At 34.9% G+C, this 20,592-nt stretch overlaps 1 protein-coding gene across 2 annotated transcripts in view; it reads right to left on the reverse strand.

Moving 5' to 3' along the window:
• Window positions 1–20,592, reverse strand: part of TBCK (TBC1 domain containing kinase) — a 174,089-nt gene that overhangs the window by 71,578 nt on the left and 81,919 nt on the right. For both annotated transcript variants that reach the window (XM_090266382.1, XM_090266383.1), the window contains exon 22: window positions 474–646. In XM_090266382.1, coding sequence (XP_090122508.1) covers window positions 474–646 — 173 coding nt within the window. The remainder of the gene's footprint in view (window positions 1–473; window positions 647–20,592) is intronic.

Below are 20,592 nucleotides of genomic sequence, written 5' to 3' on the forward strand. Positions count from 1 at the left end.
CAGAAAGAAAGAACTCCTACTGTTTGCGATAACATGGATGGAACTAGAGAGAATTATGCTTAGCAAAATAAACCAGGCGATGAAAGAAAAATACATCTAATACAGGAGACTACTGAACAACACAAACAAAGAAACAAAATTGAACAAGGAACAGAAAAACAGTTATTGGGGTGGGGAGGAGAGAAGGGGTAAATAGGGGAAGGGTCTAGTAAAGGAACTAGTATAAATGACGCATGGACATGGACAACAGGGTGGGGAATGACTGTGGGAGAAGGGGTGGGCTGGGTGGGGGGCAGAAATGGGGAAAAATGGGAAAACTGTAATAGAAAAACAATAAAATAAAAAATATCATATATTAGAAAATAGCTATGTCAAAAGGACCTATACAATGTTATTACAAGCAATGATACTAGAGTCTATTAATTGTAATATACATCTTTTAGAGGTTGTAAATTAAATCTTCAAATACATACCAGATCTGTTTTTGGAGTATCTGGATACTCAGAGAAATAAGGTGTTGAACTTCTGATGCCACTGTTATCAGAGGCTGGCTTTGGAGGCTGAGCATGCTGTCGGTGAGTAGCACTTTTAGGAGTCCAGCAAAACAGGTTGATTGATTCTCGCACGCAACGTTCAATGTCAATTTCTAGATTGAAAATTGGAAAATATATATCTAATTTGAATTACTATGTTTATAAATAAAATACAATCTTTCCTAACTGCATATACTCACACACAGCTAGGATGATAACTAATTAGAAAAGACTTCAGTAAAAAATAATAATGTAGATATTAATTAGCATATTTATGACCGGAATGGTAAAGGACATTTTGTATTATACATATACATAATCACATACATTTACATATGTAAATACATGTATATATATATTTTAGTTAGTATTATCAACATACATACATACCTATACACAAGTTTGTATATTTCAGAACATAATTTAATTTAAATATCATGGATATAACACAGTTCCTATTTAAAAATCTGCCTCATTTATTCTGATAGTATTTTCACTTTTTCCAATTAAAGTAGAAGTTAGGGTGGGGGACAAGGCTGGAATTTGGAGTGGGCTGGCAAAAGATTCAGAAGCTGATATACATCATGACTTCTAGTATAATGTACGAAAATTTTCATTTCCATCTATTAAAGATTAAAATAATTGGGGCAAAACTTACGGAAATCTCAATTCAGTATTTCTTTTTTTAGAAAAATAATTTCCTGAGTGAAGTGCAGAAAGGTTTAAGTAAAAAAGATAAACCTGATTAAAATAAAAAAAAATTTTCATAGACAATTTCCTTTTTCAGATTTGAAATTTAAGCATCTTTGAAACAGTAATATATACAGAAAAGTTGTTACAATTTCAAATTTTGCTTGTATGTTACGATGCACTGTAGTTCTTTAGGAGGTCACTATTCCTGATGAAGAGTACACCAGTCTTATATGGGAAAGTGTAGAGATCACAGAAAGGCAATAGAAAGTCAGTCAACTGACTAGGATGCAGAAGGTTAGCATGAACTAGCTTGTCCTCTTCTATATTCCTAACATTAGTAAATGACACATACTCTCAATTCCTCTGCAAAAGTACAAGTGTGTTAGCTCAGATAGGCAACATAGAAAAACATACCACATGCTTTAAATTTCAAAGAGGCAAATCCCCAACTTTCTTTTTGAAATGAGCAGCTTATATATAAAGGGAAGAAGGAAATAGGCACTTAAGTCAATTCTGTGGATGATGCCTGAGTCATGCATTTAGTTGTCTGCTTTTTGTAAGGTGGAAAATCCTTGCAGAAAAGAAGGGAAGTGCTCACATATTGAGCATCTATTATGTGATAGGCATTGTATACTTTCTTTTAGCTCATTTACTTCTTACAATGATTCTTGTAAACAGGTATTGTAATCCTTGTTTCTGTTGAAGATGAAGAAACTAAGCCACAAGGAAGCTAAGTGATTTAATATGTGAAGTATGTTGTTATAAGTAGAAAATGTCTGAAGTTATTAAAGGGTTATCAAACATCTTTCATTCCCCAATTCATTTAGGTTTTGAGTCTAGCCAGCAGGTCTAGAAAGACCAGTTACTGAATTAAGCATTCCTTTATCTGCTCTAAGTGAGAACTGCCAGCTTCACCGTTGGTTACTTCCATGGCTTCACAAAGAGGTGGGATTGCAGCACCTCATATTCTATTCCTAACATAGTATCTTTAAAAGAAAAAAAAGAAAAACACAGTTAAACATGTTTTCAGACATGGGTCTATTTATTTAAGCAATGGCCAATACAGTGAAATATATTTTTTTAAAAGCTCTATTACGTTATCTACTTCACATTCCACAGAAAGAACACAGACATCAACAGAAGAAAAATCATAGTCTGAGACAGGTCTCTTCCATTTAAGAAGAGATATGCTTACTTCATTTTAGAAAATTTCCAGCTAATAAGGTTAAGATAAAAATTTGCAGCTGAAGAGAGAAATCTCTGTCATCTTAAAAAAATTTACCCACTTAACACTTTAATTTCCAAAGGAAAATAATTTCAGACGACAGATTTTATATCTACAGTGCTCAAATCGGTCTGACACATCTGTCACTCAGTAGATGACTGAAGTGAAGTCAGTGGCCCAAATCAGAGGTTGTAGTTCAGTCCTTAAACCAGTGGCAAAGGAAAAGTCATTTGTACCTGCCTTCTTGAGAACTTCCTGGCGCCCAGCCCAATTCCACCCTGATTATAAAGTACTGGCAGATGTCCCATTCTCCATTCACTTACCCCATACCAACTCTCCCAAGTTTAATTCCAAAATCCTTGAAGTACTTTGTGATGCCGATAGAAATAATGTCTCTAAATCTTGGTTTCTGTATCCTCATCCATTACCATCCTCTCAGAAATAGTGAACTGTTTTCAAAATGATAAACAGTTATGTTTCATTTGAATGAGAATAGGTGAAAAAGGCATCGCTCTTGAAGCCCTTTGTTCTCATTTTAATGGCTATGAATTCTTTCCTAGATCAAGTGAACAGTTGTCTACCTCTCTACCATTATCTAATTAATTTCCTTTTGGCTCTCCTCTATATTTGAATCCTAACTTTGTTAGGTATTAGCTCTTTCTTGATTCACCCCATCATTTGGGTGTAACACATTTTCCAGCAACTTCTAAGAAAGAGTGATAGAAGGCAAATTATTTTGCAATCTTCCAATCTTTTCATACATTTTTTCTGCCTCTTGCTGATAACTGGACTAGGCATAGCATTCTAGGGTTGAATGTGAATTATGAAACCTAGTGCTACATTGTTGTCTTCTGAGAAGTTGGCCACATTTCTGATTTGAGGTTATTTGTATATGATTTCCCCCTTTTCTGTATACTTTTAGGACTCCTGATGTTCTGCAATTTCATGATATACAGGTATACAACTTCATTGTCCTAGGCATTTAATGGTCCTTTTATAAAGTTTCAAGTACAGAAAAAGTTCTTGTGTGATGTCTGTGATAATTTCTTTCTCACTGTTCTCTCTTGCTCTACTACAAGAATCTTCACCATACTTAGTTGAATTTCTAACAACTTTGCCTTTTCATTTTTTACTTTCCATGTGTATTTTTGTTTTAGTCTCAGAAATTTCTTATCTTTATCTTCCACTCTTTCATTATAAAGGTCATTGAATTTCCACATTATTTTTAATTTCTAGTAAATCTTTGTTCTCTGTTACATAAAAATTCTGATTTTTCATAGCTGTAGTATCTTTTCATAATTACGTTTCTGAGGATATTTCTCATTCAGTTGTCCTGGTCTACGTCATTTAGTGCAAGGCTTTCCTTATAGGTTTGGTGATCTATGATTCTACATGTTTAAAAGAACAATACTAAAAATCATAATTAAAGTTCTGTATATGTGGGCAGGGCTTGGTGACTGGTGGATTCACTATAGGGGAAATTGGGGATGTGGGGATTTGTTAGAGGACACCTAAGCAAGGTATTTTCCCTCCTAGGGACATTCCATTGTGCCAGAGAATAAGTCCATGATTTGTCTAAATGAATCCTTGCCAGCATCCTAGGAACTGACCACAGAAGGACATGGGGGCTGAAACTATTCATCCATTACTTCTGCTCTATGCTGTGCTCTTGCCTTTAGGCCTCAAGACTCTCTGATTCTACTGCTTGAAAGAATACTTTGCCAAATTTATTGTTACCTTTGATCATGTTTTTGTAAAATTTGCAGAAATAAAGGTATCTAAACCACAATCAGTGAACACTGCTGTGTTTATTTATACCAATTTCCCCTCCGTTACATTTCCTCTTATGTTTGGCAACATTACAATGGCTGTGGACACTTTGAGATATAATTAAGAGTAAGCTAAGTTACGGACATATTTAGTTTGGTTTCAGTGTGATATATTTCTATGATTTTTAGTCACTTTGGGGCTTTGAAAAAGATTTTCTCCTTGACCAAACTCTAGCTAGGCTTCTCTATGCTTTCTTGACTATGCCTCAACCTTGGCCTATACAGATTTGAACAAAACACTAACATAGTGTAATAGTTCAAGGACATATCCCTAGGATGACCTTAGTCCCCTCTTAAAGTGCACGCCTGAGAAAAATCAAGGCTGCCAAAAGAACTTACTGTTTTCCCAGCCAACACCTGAAGACAGCGTCCCTGTCTCCTAGTCTCTCTGGGAAGGTGGGACCCTGAATTTAATCAATGCCAGTTAGCAAATCCAGGTGGGTTTCCCATGGACCAATGTCCCCTTTCAAACTTTTGTAATTTTTCACTTCCCTGAACCTTCTGAGCCCCTAGTTGCCTCCCTCCCTACTCCTTCATTCTCCCTTCAAAATGTCCAGTCACCTTTGTACAAAATGAAGTTCAGTTCAATTCAGTGAACTTTTCTTTATTGTAACAGTATTTTACTGACTAAAACATGTCCTTACTACTTTAACTAGTATCTTGCTTTGTTTATCTTTGACAGTATAGTAATGCTAGCTCTACATATGGCTTCCTGGAATACTTCCACTACCTTCCACACATCAGCAGAAGTTGTAATGCATTAAGAATGTGTTCTAGCACCAGAAGGTTATGGGCAGGAGAACCACAGTTGTCATAAACACAGACAAAAATCAAAATGGGAAATTCATAAAATGTTAAACATGTAAAACTGTAAGTAGAGAATTTGGTTCTCAGTGGTACCTGATCAAAAGACAAATACTTCCCTTCTGCAAGTATAACTTGATAATGTTACAAATACAGTTATATGTACACCATTAACTTTTCTTCCCTTTTTTGATAGGACTTTCACAAAATACCATTTCTGTGTTTATAGGAAACAAGCCTGTAGCATTGTAAGAAACAGAGACTATACCTGCATTGTTACATTTTATGAATTCCTACCATTGATTAAAAAAAAAAACAACCAAATTTCAACTAAACTTGCCAATGGAAAGACTACCTATTTTTTCTATTAAAAATATAGCAAAATTATTTTCATATAAAGAGGTGATTAATGAGTATGAAGCAAAAAAAGAAAAAAATACAGACATATGTCAGACATTTAATAAGTAAAATGATGTCATTTTTCTGTTTTGTAATTTGTTCAGATCTCTGCTCATTCTAAATATTCTTTTAACAACATAATTTTGTATTGTAATTGATGTCATCTTAATAAAAAGGGCTGCCTTCCCTCTTTGCGTAAACTTCAGGCTACAAAATCTGGATCTGTTTCTCTTTCAGTCTTCTTTGGGTGTCAGAGGAGTAGACTCTTGGCTTGCAGGGTGAGAGCAAAGATCTTCAGGGCTGGGAGAAACGAAACTGTTCCTTATGCAGACATTCAGTTGATTCTTCTCTAGTTTCCTGTCTAATTTTCCATTCACTTTCGATTCCTGAGACTCTTTGCTGCTTTGCAGGAAGAACTGGCTTACCTGCTGCTTCTTCCTCCTTTGCAGGTAGGTTTCAGTTTTCTTTGCTTAAGTGAGTTATTACAGATGCAACTGTTTTCTACATTCCAAATATTTGCTGATATTCCTTGTCTACTTGTGCTCTTCTTACATTCTCTTTGTAAAGTATATATTTTTTCATTCTCTTACTATCACTTCAGTGATATTTCAGAAGGGAACAGAGATAAACATATGTGTACAATTTGTCATTCTTAACTAGTTCAAACTTTAAAGACTCTGGTTCAAAAGGGTTGGGAATAAAATTAGATAATGGGCATGGCAGGCTTGCAGCCTCACCCCCTGGTTGTAGCTCGTGGCCTGCAAAGTTGCAGTTAAGATGTTTGCTCAGAAAGCACATGATAAAAATGACATGTCGTGAAGAGCATCAACCTGGGAGGCAGCATGATTAGGGTTTGAATTTCTATTCAATTACTTGCAAGTTGTATAGCTCTGGAAACTCATTTTTTTGTATTTCTTTTCACGATCATAAAATAGTGTTGATATTACCTAATTCCTGGGTGTGTTATGAAGTAGAGATAAGACTATCCCAGCACACAGTAGGAACCCAAGGTTTTATAGATAAACTTAAAGATATATAAAACACATGAACAATTTTAGCACTTCGATGAAAATTTTTTAAAAAGAATAAGACCTGAGATCCCAATTAGTTTGCCTTCTTATTTTAAACACCCTTGGAATACAGGTTAATTTTCTATTTTGAATTTGGTAGATTTCTCCTTTAAAAGAGATTGCCTTTTAGAAAATATTCTTTTCTACTTTTCAAAAAACAAGGACTTGTAATATTATTAAGCAATAAAAAGGAATGAGCTATAAAAACTCTGAGCAGACATGAAGAAAAAAGTCTGAAAAGGATCCTACTCTATGATTCTACCTATGTGACATTCTGGAAAAGGCACAAGTATAAAGACAGTGAAAGATCACTGGCCAGGATTTGGAGGGTAAGGGAAGAAGGAGAGGAGGAATAAACAGTTCAATGCAGAGATTTTTTTGGGTTTTATAATACTCTAGGGGTGAATACATGACATTATGCATTTCTCAAAACCTATAGACCTGTTCAAGGGAACCTTAATGTAAACTATGATCCTTCGTTAATAATAATGAATCAATATTGGCCCAACAGCTGAAACAAATGTATAGCACTGAGGCAAGATGTGAAACATAGGGCAAACTATGGTCAGGGAGGAGGGGAAATATGGACGCTCTCTTACTATCTGCTCATTTTTGCTGTAAATTTAAAACTTCCCCTTCACACACACAAAAAGGCTATTAATTGAAGAAACAAAAAACAGGGATAGGAGTGGCATCAGGAAAAGTGGCAGAGTAAATAGCTCCAAGGGTACTTCTTTTTAAAGAAGTTTTTATTCTTTCTTAAAGAACTAATGAAGTAGTTACAAATCTGTAATGTCATCCCTGTATTATATTTTATTTACCTCTTGACTAGGGTTACAAATTACCACTTTTCATCCTCATGCAAAACAAATTCCATTGTCCAAAACTACTATTACTTAAAAAAATACCCTTGCATTTTACTGGACATAAAATGAGAACTGGATTTGCAGGAATAAAAATATTACTAATTTCATCCTAACTCTAAATCACATGACAAGAGGGGCCATGAGGTCATTTTAGAATAGCTAAGTTTACACAGAACATGTAACATATTGGGCAATTTGAAACATTTCCTTTCTCATCTAAAACTCTCACCTGTAGTTAACCCTTGCGTAATTCAAAATTTGGGTCAACATGAGAAAAAGTTATATCAGTATATAACCTGAGGTACAAAAAAAGAGAATAAAACATAAAATATGAATTATTCCATTGTTATTTACATTTATAGCCATCGAAAGAAGAGTCGCTGGGAGCGACACTGGCACTTTTGGGAAAATTTGTCAGCATCAGTCACAGTGACGTTGGCACTCAAAGGGTTAACAGTAGCATGATTATTCCATACCACCTTCAGTTTGAGATAACAAGCCCCTGGTTGTTTCTGTAAGGTAGGGGAAAGTAGCCAGGAGAACTGCTAAGGATGAGAGATGAATGCCTCTGTATGTCCAAATCACAACCATAAAATATGACTTGTTTAAATAAGAGAAGATAACTTGTAGAGAAAATATTTTACATTTAAAATGGGTTAAATTTTTTTAAAGTCTAATTTACATCTGCTGTTGTAAGAAAGAAGTCACACATGTAGAAGGAAAAGATATGGCCAGTATTTTACTTGAGGATTTTATCTAACCTCAGGTATTGTCATTTTTTGTAGTTTTAAATGAACTATTCACACCTACAAAAACCTACTTTTGTAAACAAATAACATGTTATTTTGTATGGTGAAAAGTACTGCATTTGAACTCCAAATGGCAATTACTAATTTATGTAATAATCTGCATTCTGCAACATCACTGTGTCTCAGTTACTTCAAGGGCAAAATGGAGATAAAATCTACTTGACATAGTTGTGTCATTTGTACAAGATAAAAAATTATAAAAATCTTTGTCAACTTTAAAAGGATTCAAAGTTGTTATAACTAGATTATCTACACTGCCCAAATTTTCTACTCACAATCTAGTGTTTGAAATGAAGCTCACTACAAGAGATTTAGCAATGTACAAACTTAGGTTTCAGTCTAAATAACAGTTCTCCATGCCAATGTGTCCATAAAAGCCACCCCACTGTTTATTTAATTTAATTGCACTAAAATTGAAATTAGCATATTCAAGGAATGGTATTAAGTGCTGATGGGTCATAAAGGTGAGCAATTGCTGAGATGTGTTGGAGTTTGGTCCAGTGAGAGTTCACATTGATCACCTTGGGCATTTAGTTAGACCTCAACATGCTACTTCTTGGATTAAGTAAAAAATGAAGAGACTAAAGCCAAATTAACATAAAAGAACTCATCAGTTATTTAACTATCTAGCAGAACATAACTCAACACTCTTTAAAGGAAGATGATAAAACCCAGACTCCTTAAAATGTACCTTTATCAATATCTACTATGTAATAAATAATAGCTAGATATGCAGAGCAGAAAATTGTGACCTACAATGAAGAAAAATAGAAGTCAATAGAAATTGACCCACAATATGATCCAGTATTGGAAATAGCAGACAAGGACTTAAAGTAACTACTTTAAATACATTCAAGTATTTAAAGAAAAATATAGTTAAAGTGCATAGACAGAGGAACACAAATAACAAAGAACCAAACTGAAATACTAGAACGGAAAAGTATATTATCTGAAGTAGCTATTTACTGAAAGGTTTACAAGCAAGATAAATACAAACAGAACTACACTGGAACACAACCTGCTGAAAAACAAAAATACAAAAGAAACACAAATCTATGAGAAGAAATAAAGAGCACCAATTTTGAAAAAATAGGGTAGATACAAAAGGTTATCTTTTTGTTTCTTGTAATGTGTTTAAAAGACAATGAGCCAAAATAACAGCATTACATTGTAGAATTATTAAAAATATAGACATAAAATATACAGCAACAATGTTACAATATATGGAAGGTAAATGAAATCACTCTTTTGCAGAGTTCTTACATTTTGTATAAAACTGTACAATATTGACATTATTTAAACTGTGATAAATTAAGAATGCAGGTCCCTAGAGCAATAAACAAAGTAATTCAAAAGGTAAGACTGAAAGTCAAAAATGGTATTAAGATGAAATGTTAAAAATATTTAACTCAAAGAAGTCAGAAAAGGAAGAAGAGAAACAGAGCAGATAAGACAACTGGAAATAAACTCAACTATATGAATAATCATATTAAAGGTAAATGGACTAAAGCCTATTTAAAAGGGAGTAAATATCAGATTGGATAAACAAAACAGGAAATAGCTATATACCTAAATTAACTATATGCCTGGACAACTATATAAATGAAAGTGATACATTTAAAATATTTTAAATATATAATGTTTAGTTTTAAAGTAACAGAATACAAATAAATATTTTAAACATTTAAACACTTTTTTGCCTCTTTTAACATTTATTTTTCAATTGCAGTTGACATACAATGCTATATAAGCTTCAGGTGTCCAACATAGTGAGTAGACATTTATATACCTTCTGAAGTGATCAACCCGATAGGCCTAGTACCCATCTGATACCATACATAGTTATTATATTATTGACTATATTCCCTATGTCCCTGGCTGGTTTGGCTCAGTGGATTGAGCGTCGGCCTGCGAGCTAAGTGTCGCTGGTTCGATCTTCCAGTCAGGGCACATCAGAGAAGGAAAACTCTGACTCCAAAAAACCTCCACTGCCTTGCGGCATACCTCTTCAGGGGAAAGGCTAAGGGAGTAAACCCCGACAGAAAATCCGGAGCCGGAGTCCCTAAGGCGGTTTGACGTTGTAGTCAACACCGGCAACTCCTGCGGCGCACGTGAAGCCAAGCTGTATTGACTCCGTCTTTCCCTTGGACCCTTCAGCTGCGAAGAGAGGGGGGGTCTGCTGCATGGGCAACAGCAGACCCTCCATATCACCCTGCCCAGGCTCTGTAGCTTCAGCTTCACTGGAGAGGACACTCCAGCGTCATCGCAAGATGTCGATTCAACACGGGAGGAGACAGATACTGTGTCACTCCCGAGTTGGACTGCACAGCCATTCTCGGCGGTGCAGATAGACTCTTAAGGAGCTACACCATCGTCTCTCGAGACGGACGGCTGCCGACGACGACGATATTCCCTATGCTGTACTTTATATTCCCCATGACTGTTTTTATAATTGAAAATTTGTACATCTTAATCCCCTTTACCATCTTCACCCACCCCTTCAACTCCATTCCCATCTGGTGAGCACCAATTTGTTCTCTGTATCTATATGAATTTGTTTCTGTTTTGTGTTGCTTCCCCAATTTTTATCACTTCCATCAGTGTTAGCTATTACCCCAGCCCACTCACTTCAGGTATCTCTCATCCTCCCTTCTAGTGACCCTATTAGCATCCTTCTTACATTAAGATGGTCATGTAGTTGCACACTTCTGTGTCATCCTTAGGCTATTTTCTAAGCCTCCAGTGCTTTCTCCCCATCCTCTTTCAGGGCTGGTACTATACCTATTCTACTCTACTCTACTTTATTCTACTTTTTATTTTATCTTTATCATTTATGCTATTACAGTTATTGCAATTTTTCCCCCTTGGCCCCCCTCCTCCCAGCCCTTCCGTCCCACAGTGAATCCCTATACCCTTGTTTATGTCCATGGGTGATGCATATTTATTCTTTGTCTAATTCCTTCAACTTCTTTCAACCAGTCCCAATATCCCCCCTCCCCTCTTAAAAGCTATCAGTCAGTTCCCTGCATTTATGCCTCTGATTCTATTTTTCTCATTAGTTTATTTTGTTCCTTAGGAACCAGTCATAAGTGAGATCACATGGTATTGGTCCTGCACTGATTGTCTTATTTCACTTATCATATTAGTCTCCAGTTCCATCCATATTGTTGCAAAAGGAAAGAATTCCTTCTTTTTTACTGCTGCATAGTATTCCATTGTGTAAATGTACCACGGCTTTTTTATCCACTCATTTACCCATGAGCACATTGGTTGTTTCCAAATCTTGGCTATCGGTACTATATCTTATTTTTAACTTTATGACGCAGTAATAGTACTGTGTCTTTCACAAAATTGTGTTTATTATATGTGTTGAATGGATAAACTTACATATCCTAAAGTCCCATAGAAAGTGGCCAAAATTTCTTGACAACTAGTTCATCTACTTTAGGTGCTTCACAGCTCAAAAACACTAACTCAAAGTTGGTGAGTATTATTGACAAATATTATTAAATGTTTCCCCAAAATAAGTTTATTGTTTTGCTTTTTTGTTCTAAATATGGTATTTTTCATAAGTTTGTACTTATTGGGGTTTAGACTTACTGATACTGTTATTAATCTATATACTATTTCTTGGATAATTTGTCCTTGTTATGCTCCTTTTCACATTCTTAGGTCCACTCATGATTTAAATATCATAAATATCACAAAAAAAATCTTGTTTCCAGTAGGCACAGTGGAAAACTAGCCATTCAAAAATATGCCCAGATCATTTTTTTCTCTGTAACAAGGCCTGCCCTCAGGGAAAACTATTTTACCAGAGCCAGAGCAAGGAAGGGAAATACTCAACTCCAGCTCCCTCCAGGCTTCTAAGTAGGGGAAGAAAACAACCCAGCTCCAGTCCCCTCTAGACTTCCTTTCTCACCTAAGAGGGGCAGGCACTAAGAAGCACTTGTGAAGGTCACAACCCAGGGACACATCTTGATAAAAGGCTGAGACCTAATTATAGGACTACAGAACACTTTCCCTTCCCTACAGTTTACCTACATATTAATGGGGCTTCAGTATAATAACAGAGCAATACCACTGAAAGAATTGCATGTCTAAGACCTTATTGAAGGAGAAGTCTCTAGGGAAATGCAAAAATAACATGGGAGACAAAAAGAAAGGTACCAGGAAAATTTTAGTCTCTGACTAATCTTCAAATTACATTTGTTATTTTGTCACTCAAAGGACTCAGCTTTTCAATCTAGGTCCCATAAACATCTTAAGTGTATATCTAAAACTTTACTTACTATTTTTCCTAGTGCCATGCTCACTTACCCATTCCCTAACTTGCTCCCACTCCCTACCTTAGTTAGGGTATAGAAATACATTCACACACCTAACATACCATTGGATTTCAAATCCTATTGATTCTAAAAAGCAATTCTGAGAGGGAAGTTTTAATTCCTTCACTAAAAAAGTAAGGAAATAATGTACAACCCAGTCAAGTAATTTACTGGAAGTAGGAGGTAATACTATATGTAATTAAGATAACCCAGGTTAAGCCCTGGCTGCTGTGGCTCAGTGGATTGAGCGTCGGCCTGCGAACCAAGTGTCGCTGGTTCGATTCCCAGTCAGGGCACAACAGGTTGCACATCAGGTCCCCAGTTGGGGGCGCAAGTGAAAGGCAACCACACAGTGATTAAAAAAAAAAAAAAAAAAAATAAGAAAGAAAAAAAAAGATAACCCAGGTTAGAAGTGTCAGCCACAGTTACAGGATACTGTTGGATTGCCTTTCAATAATTAAACATGAATGCTTTGGGCCAGTATCAAAAAATGATAAACCAGTAATAAGATTAATTCTTAATTATACTCGTCGTCGGCAGCCGTCCGTCTCGAGAGACAATGGTGTAGCTTCTTAAGAGTCTATCTGCACCACCGAGAATGGCTGTGCAGTCCAACTCGGGAGTGACACGGTATCTGTCTCCTCCCGTGTTGAATCGACATCTTGCGATGACGCTGGAGTGTCCTCTCCAGTGAAGCTGAAGCTACAGAGCCTGGGCAGGGTGATATGGAGGGTCTGCTGTTGCCCATGCAGCAGACCCCCCCTCTCTTCGCAGCTGAAGGGTCCAAGGGAAAGACGGAGTCAATACAGCTTGGCTTCAGGTGCGCCGCAGGAGTTGCCGGTGTTGACTACAACGTCAAACCGCCTTAGGGACTCCGGCTCCGGATTTTCTGTCGGGGTTTACTCCCTTAGCCTTTCCCCTGAAGAGGTATGCCGCAAGGCAGTGGAGGTTTTTTGGAGTCAGAGTTTTCCTTCTCTGATGTGCCCTAACTGGATGATCGAACCAGCGACACTTAGCTCGCAGGCCGACGCTCAATCCACTGAGCCAAACCAGCCAGGGCTATTCTTAATTATACACTTATATACATATATACTTATTACACACACATATTCCTAGTAGGAAATCATTAAGTATTTGTTGACTATATGAATGGATATACTTTGAAAACACAATCTTGGTTATGTACTCTAAGGGGAAAGGATGGTACAATATGTTACTGGCTTTTACTTTAATTCACTCAGCCTTTCAAAGGCATGATATGTGCATACCATGACAGGCACATTTTGCTAAGCATCTATCATCTCTGCTGCTTAATGCCTACAATGAAGTGAGAAGTAAATAGAAAATGCAATAAGCATTACTGATATATGAATGCTTAAACAGTTTTCTATTCTTAACATAATGGTCTTCATCATTTAGCAGCTGAGTAGGTAGATACTGTGATGCCAGGCAGCTGGTTGATAATGGTACCCAGCACACTTCAGAAAAAGAACAATGCAGCAGCTTGGAAGATTTAGCACTAGGTCACTAGCAGACATCATTTTCTCTTTTTCTTTTATACCTGACGGTGAATCAGAAGCAAAATAGGAGTCTGATTTTTTTAAAACATTTTGATCAAGTTGGATAAGCATTTTTCATATGACTGACAAATGCATTGAAAGATTAAACTGCTTTGAAGTTTTAGAAATAATTAAATGTAATTTCTTATAATAAAAGAAAATTTTAGTTATTTGTTTTATGTTACATAATATTAAAAAACTAGCATGAGCACACTGGCATATTATTCCTCTTCTTTTCCTCCAGTCTGTTCTATAAGATTTTTTCTTTTAATTTTTGTTTTGTTTTGATTCAACACACACACTGCACACTTAGAGGGGACATGTATTAAGAAGTTATTTTTCATTCTGTTTAAGATAAACAGTTAAGATAGACAGCACATGAGATTACTTTCAGTTTTTTATAAATATATAGGGCTAGTTAGAGGAGAAAGAAGAAATGGGGCCCATGAATATTATATATTACTAAAGAGCAAATCATATATAAACATTATATGCTAAATGTCATTTTTAAGCATGATACATTATTGTCCTTACATTGTTACCTGCACTATCCATCAGCAGTACATATAGGAAGATTTTTAAACCTATTTTCTGATTTTTAAAGATTTTTGAAGTTGATTAATATACTTCAAAAATTAAAAAAATATATATTTTAAGTGTTGCAAACCCCAGCCACATATACTCAACAAATACAAAATAAGCATAAAGAACTCCATCATTGGTGTCAAAGTATGTTTAATAGCTGATCTATAATTTTTGAACTACTCTAAACAATTCAGAATGCAGAAACCCTTGTTAATCATAAAGCAAACAGCTCTCCTACAGAGAACAGCCTTCTATTAGATTCTTGAAGAGTTGGGACCAGTTTTAAAACAGTATCTCAACTTTTAAGGTAAGTAGAAAATTCTGAACAACCTTGACCTTATTTTTCTTTATAGTTCCCAGTACATAAGAAATCCTTTTTTAAACTTTATAAACTACATCCATATTGCAAAATTAGTGGTATGTATCAAGTTCAACAAATAGATCAGTGTTATGACAATTCTTCCAGCTTCTTAGAATCGTTTCACAACTTGAGTCACTAACAGTTATTCTAGTGTGTTTCCATGGACATTTATTTGCAGCTTCTAAGTCATGTATTAAAACATCTGTTTGCAAAATTTCCTTATTTCCTTAAAATAATGCAGTATCCCTGCCCACGCCCACCCCACTGCTCCAAACGAGGTTGATATAACCTAATGAGATTTTGAAAATACATTTTCACAGTTTTTATTTCAGTGACTATACAATCATGTTAATAAAAACAAATTACTCTCTCATCTATCCTTAACCAACTTTAAACTATTTTGTATTTAATATTCCATCTAAATCTTAATATGTAATTTTATGGCTGTGGTGAGGGAGCAGAGGACCATAGCTAAAATATCCATATTTATTTTCCATAATGACTGTCCTTTTGCAATTCCATGAGGATGCACTTTGAAATAGACATGCATTAATATCATGTAGGTACAAGCAGGAAATGTGAATGATTAACGGATTCTCAGCTTCAGAAAAAATGGTATCAAATCTCATAGGGCTGAAAATACAAAACCTCCATTGAACAAATGTGTACTCCTGTTGCTCTAATTTTTTATTTTTTTAACCAAATAAGCTCTCCGCTCTATATGGACTGGAGGCACTTATGTTAAGAATCCTTTGCCTTGCTCATTATAGAGCTTGAGAGGAGTGTACAGAGACCAGAATGCTCAGCAAATATCAATACAACATTTGTATTTTGGTTCCTGATGTTATTTTCACTGATACTTTTCATTCTCTCAAAAAAAAAAAAAAAAAAAAAGAATGAAAAGAAAGAAAATACCTGTACCAATATATTTTTTAAATACCTCTTCATGATCATTCTTTGTCTACTTCTACATTCTCTTTTCTAGACATGGACCTTCTGTTCTAAGTACTCCATTCCAATTCCTTGAGTTGTTTGGGGGTTTTTGAACATTTTCTTTCTTCTGTCTAGATTCTCCCCTCTCCACTTTCCACTCCAGATATTACCTTAAACATCAGTTACTTAGGGAAGGTTCTCTAACTCCCCTAGACTTGGCACTGTCCCTGTTATGAATTCATATTGTTTTTATGGTCATTACAACTATTTATTAATAATATTTATATTTTATTTAATAAAGGGGTCACAAATTAGTAGCCTACTGGCTACAATCAGTTATACTTGGCTCAAGTTTTATAGTTTTTAAATATCTGAGCAACTGTTTACAATTGGGAGATTACACATAAATATTATGGCAACTCTATTTCATTTATATTTGTCCCTAACTGAAAGCAAGAAACAGTTAATAGAAAACTCAGGTCACTTCTCACTGTCCTTCTCCCTTTTGCCATCCCAGGGATTATCAAGAGTACCTTAAACATCTATGAAATTTCATTAACTGAATTTAATTTACTCCTAACTCTCTCATCAATATCCAATGCCATCTTGGGGAAAACAGGAAAATAATGAGACACAGTTTTTAAGAGTTTGTATATTTTAGCACTTTGCTCTATTTCCTAGTTTTTATACCTTGATTCATTTTTGTTTTGGTCACAATATATTTGCATGTTATTTGAAGAAAATGGCCTCATTTTTTATAGATTTTAGGCAACCTGGTACATAACTATGTTACTCAAAAAATGTATTGCTTTCATGAAATATTCCATGCATGCTAAATTATGAGAAAGGCTGCATTACAAAAGTGCTTTAAATCAGAACAGATAAGTCCCTTTTCCTAGTTGCTTACAGAACTAATACAATATTTTTTAGGAACCAGTGAAGTGATACAAAATAATGAGAGGCTACTAGTATTTTTCATGTATGTTGAAAATAAATCCTATTGTAAAGTATAGGGTAACACTAAAATAAAATCTAGAATTTTTATATAAACCTTTTCCTTTCCAGTATGCTTCTGTAATAAAACATCACACAACTAAAATTTTTTCAGCCAAATGCTAATTTCCTCCCACAACCAGGATTTGTAAAATTTCATATGCTAAAGTCCCTTTTGTACATTCAGTATTTCCTAATAAAATAGTTTATATATACATATTTCTTCATCTTAATGTTAAAGTAACTATTTTAATCTCTGATAATAAATTAAGTGTTCTTCCACACAGATTTCTCAATTTGTTTCTATAGGTTCTCTAAGAAAAACGTCTTTCTTGCTTTTAAATATTCTTACCTTTGAAGATGCTCAGGGACAAAAAATATGCATTCTAAGAATTTATTTCAACTATATAATGACATAAATATGTTGAATTAATTTTCAATTATACAAAGGAAGTGTACCACACAGAACAAAAAAGCATTTAAACATCTCAGCTATTACAAATCAACTCTAAAATTATTATCATTTTGGTTTTATTCAGATTCTCCTACTCATCTTGAAAACTGCTTGAATGTACCATCAAAAAATAAAAATAACCAGCCACATGGACACTATAGCAGAATAATATCAGAGAGAGCAGGCTGAAGGCTGACAGATCTCATCCTGTAATTGGGCTTAAAGGTTGGTAACCTTGGCAACTGTTCCCTTAACACCAGTGGCCAACATCCAGTATTGGATGGTGCAATGAAAAACTCAGTATTTCTTCCAAAACACCCTGCCACTATTTTTAGATTGACAAATACCAGCTGTACTGCTCTCATAGTTATTTCCTCTAGTATTAAAATGAGACACATACTGATACATGTCAAGAACTTTGAGCAAAATTTTCTAGCACCACTTGTACTTCCTTGGAATGTAACATCACACTGTATCATCTACAAGGGAAGAGAAGTTGGGAACACTTTTTGGCAAAAATAATAATTCCTCTCAAGAATTAAAGGGTTAGCATAAAGTGAAGAAAAGGAGGAAAAAAGAAGAGAAATTTATGAAGACTGAACACAGTAGTCCCTCACTGTATCATGGTATTTTTAAAAATATTATATTTAATTATTTATCGCAGATTTTTTGCTATATCGTGGGATTTTGCAGTACTGTATATGTATGTTGTTAAAGTTATGTAGGTTTAAGAGTGCAGAATATGTTTTAGAACATAAGTAGTGTTTATAAAAGTGTGGAAAAGGTTAATAAGGGAGTGGGAAAGGTTAATAAGGGACTGGGAATGGTTTATAAGTGTGTGGGAGGGGTTTATAAAGCCTTAAAATACATATAAATACTAAAATAAATGTAAGGTTCCTTTGTGGATTTTCACCTATTGCGCGGGGGTGGGGTGGGGTGGGGGGCGGTGTCCTAGAATGCGATACCCGTGATAAGTGAGGGAATACTGTATTACACATTCTTTACATATTTAAAATATTAAATACTACACGTACTTAAAAAAGTTATGCATACTTGGTACAAGGTTTTGTATCAGGGGCATTATGTATATTATCTTTAGTGCTCACCATACCATTAAAGCAGGTATTATCTCCATCTTACTGCAACTTTCATAATGCATAGGATTCCCTTTCCATTGAGAGAAAAACTTGACCAAGTTCACACTGCTACTATGGACTAGAGCAGGAAATATTTATCTCACCCTTGCATACCACTCTTTTAGCAACAGAACCACACCGAACATTTCCCAATTAACACAGATAGTGATTGGTGGAACTAGGACTCAATAACTCTCATGACTCTAAAGTCAATGCTCTCTATCCACTATACTATGCTGTCTCTGAACAATGAAAAGAGACTTTTAGTCATAACATATACTTAAAATAGAAGGCTTATGTGGCATCTTAGGTAATACTTCACTTGCTTTGGCTAACAAGAAAATATATACGATTGATATCTATCTATTTCAATAATTTATAGAAAAAGCCAAATGGGCTGACTGCTGTGTTTATACTACCAGATGGGAAGCATACCATGACGGAATGGAAAACATGAGGAAAAACACAATAATAACGATGATAACATTAATTATAACTTACATAGTGCTTGCTCTTTGCCAGGCATTGCTCTAAGTTGTGTAATATACTGATTTATTTAATACAACAACCCCATGAGGTATAGGTACAATTACCATTCTCATATAATCAGAGTCAAGGAAATAGATATGAAGAGGTTTAAGCCACATCACTAAGGTCACACCACTGTACGTGGTATAAAGCCAGTATCTGAAACCCAGATGACCTGGCTCTATGTTCCATGCTCTTAGGCATTAGGCTACTGGGCCTCTCTTTGTAGAAAGAAAGAACTAAAAAGGACAATTTTTAAATCTATTTTGCTCACAAGGTTACCAACAGGATACTGTCAATAGATACTTTGAACAGTGACTTCATTACTCTACTTCAGCAAAGAATTCAGTTAAATTTGTTCTGATTGCTTATTTATGTTTTTAAACTCATTTAAGTGGGGACTTCAGTAAGGTACAACATATTTAATGACTTTAAGTCAGTGATTAATTCTAATCTATCTCTATCTGTAAATACTGGCCCAAGGATTAAAGTAAAACACACAGTTGGCTTATCAATTCTTCTTTTTTGTAGACTTCCCTGCTCCTTTGAGCACTGTTACAGGACTCAGCATGATTTTAAAAAGACACTTATTTAAATCTGTTTAAAAAAGACATCATAAATAAGTGCACTTGATTAAAATAGAACAAAGCTTGCATTTAAACCCTTTCTGTTTTTTTTTTTAAGTCACACTTTCCTTATAAATTTTTTTCTTCCCCAATAGGAATCAAATATACAGTATTCCCCCACTTATCGCAGGTATTAAGTTCTAGACCCCCCCGGCGATAGGTGAAAATCTGCGAAGTAGGAACCTTACATTTATTTCAGTATTTATATGTATTTTAAGACTTTATAAACCCTTCCCGCACACTTATAAACCATTCCTAGTCCCTTATTAACCTTTCCCACTCCCTTATTAACCTTTCCTACACTTTTATAAACACTACTTATGTTCTTAAACATATTCTACACTCTTAAACCTATGTAACTTTAACAACATAGGCATATAATACCGCAAAATCCCACAATATAGTGAAAAATCCACGATAAATAATTAAATATATTTTTAAAAATACCAAGATACAGTGAGCCACGATAAGTGAACTGCAATATAGGAGGCGCCAGAATAATGGCACTGAGCATCAAGGGAATTCACATCAATAGAAGTCATCTTATTTTCAAAAGTAAATAAAGTTTACCTTTTCAATGAGTCAATCCTAACAAACAGATATTCTTACTTTCTGATTTGAGAAATAATGATTTTACTTTAATGAACAAGCAGTTACCACTAATCTGTCTATACAATATGAAAACAGATTCCTTCACCAGTGCTTAACTGGAGCATTTAGCACAAAATTGAAAAAGCATTACATTTTCTTGACTTGAAAATGTACTGTCAGCATTCCCAGGACATATATTTTAAGAGCTGACCAGAAACATTCTCTTAATCCTAATAAATCATTCTCGGTTTATTTTGGCAAGTTGGAAAT

The sequence above is a fragment of the Furipterus horrens genome, unplaced genomic scaffold (genome assembly GCF_987537825.1).
Source record: "Furipterus horrens unplaced genomic scaffold, mFurHor1.1.pri manual_scaffold_2, whole genome shotgun sequence".
In the NCBI taxonomy this organism is placed as follows: domain Eukaryota; kingdom Metazoa; phylum Chordata; class Mammalia; order Chiroptera; family Furipteridae; genus Furipterus; species Furipterus horrens.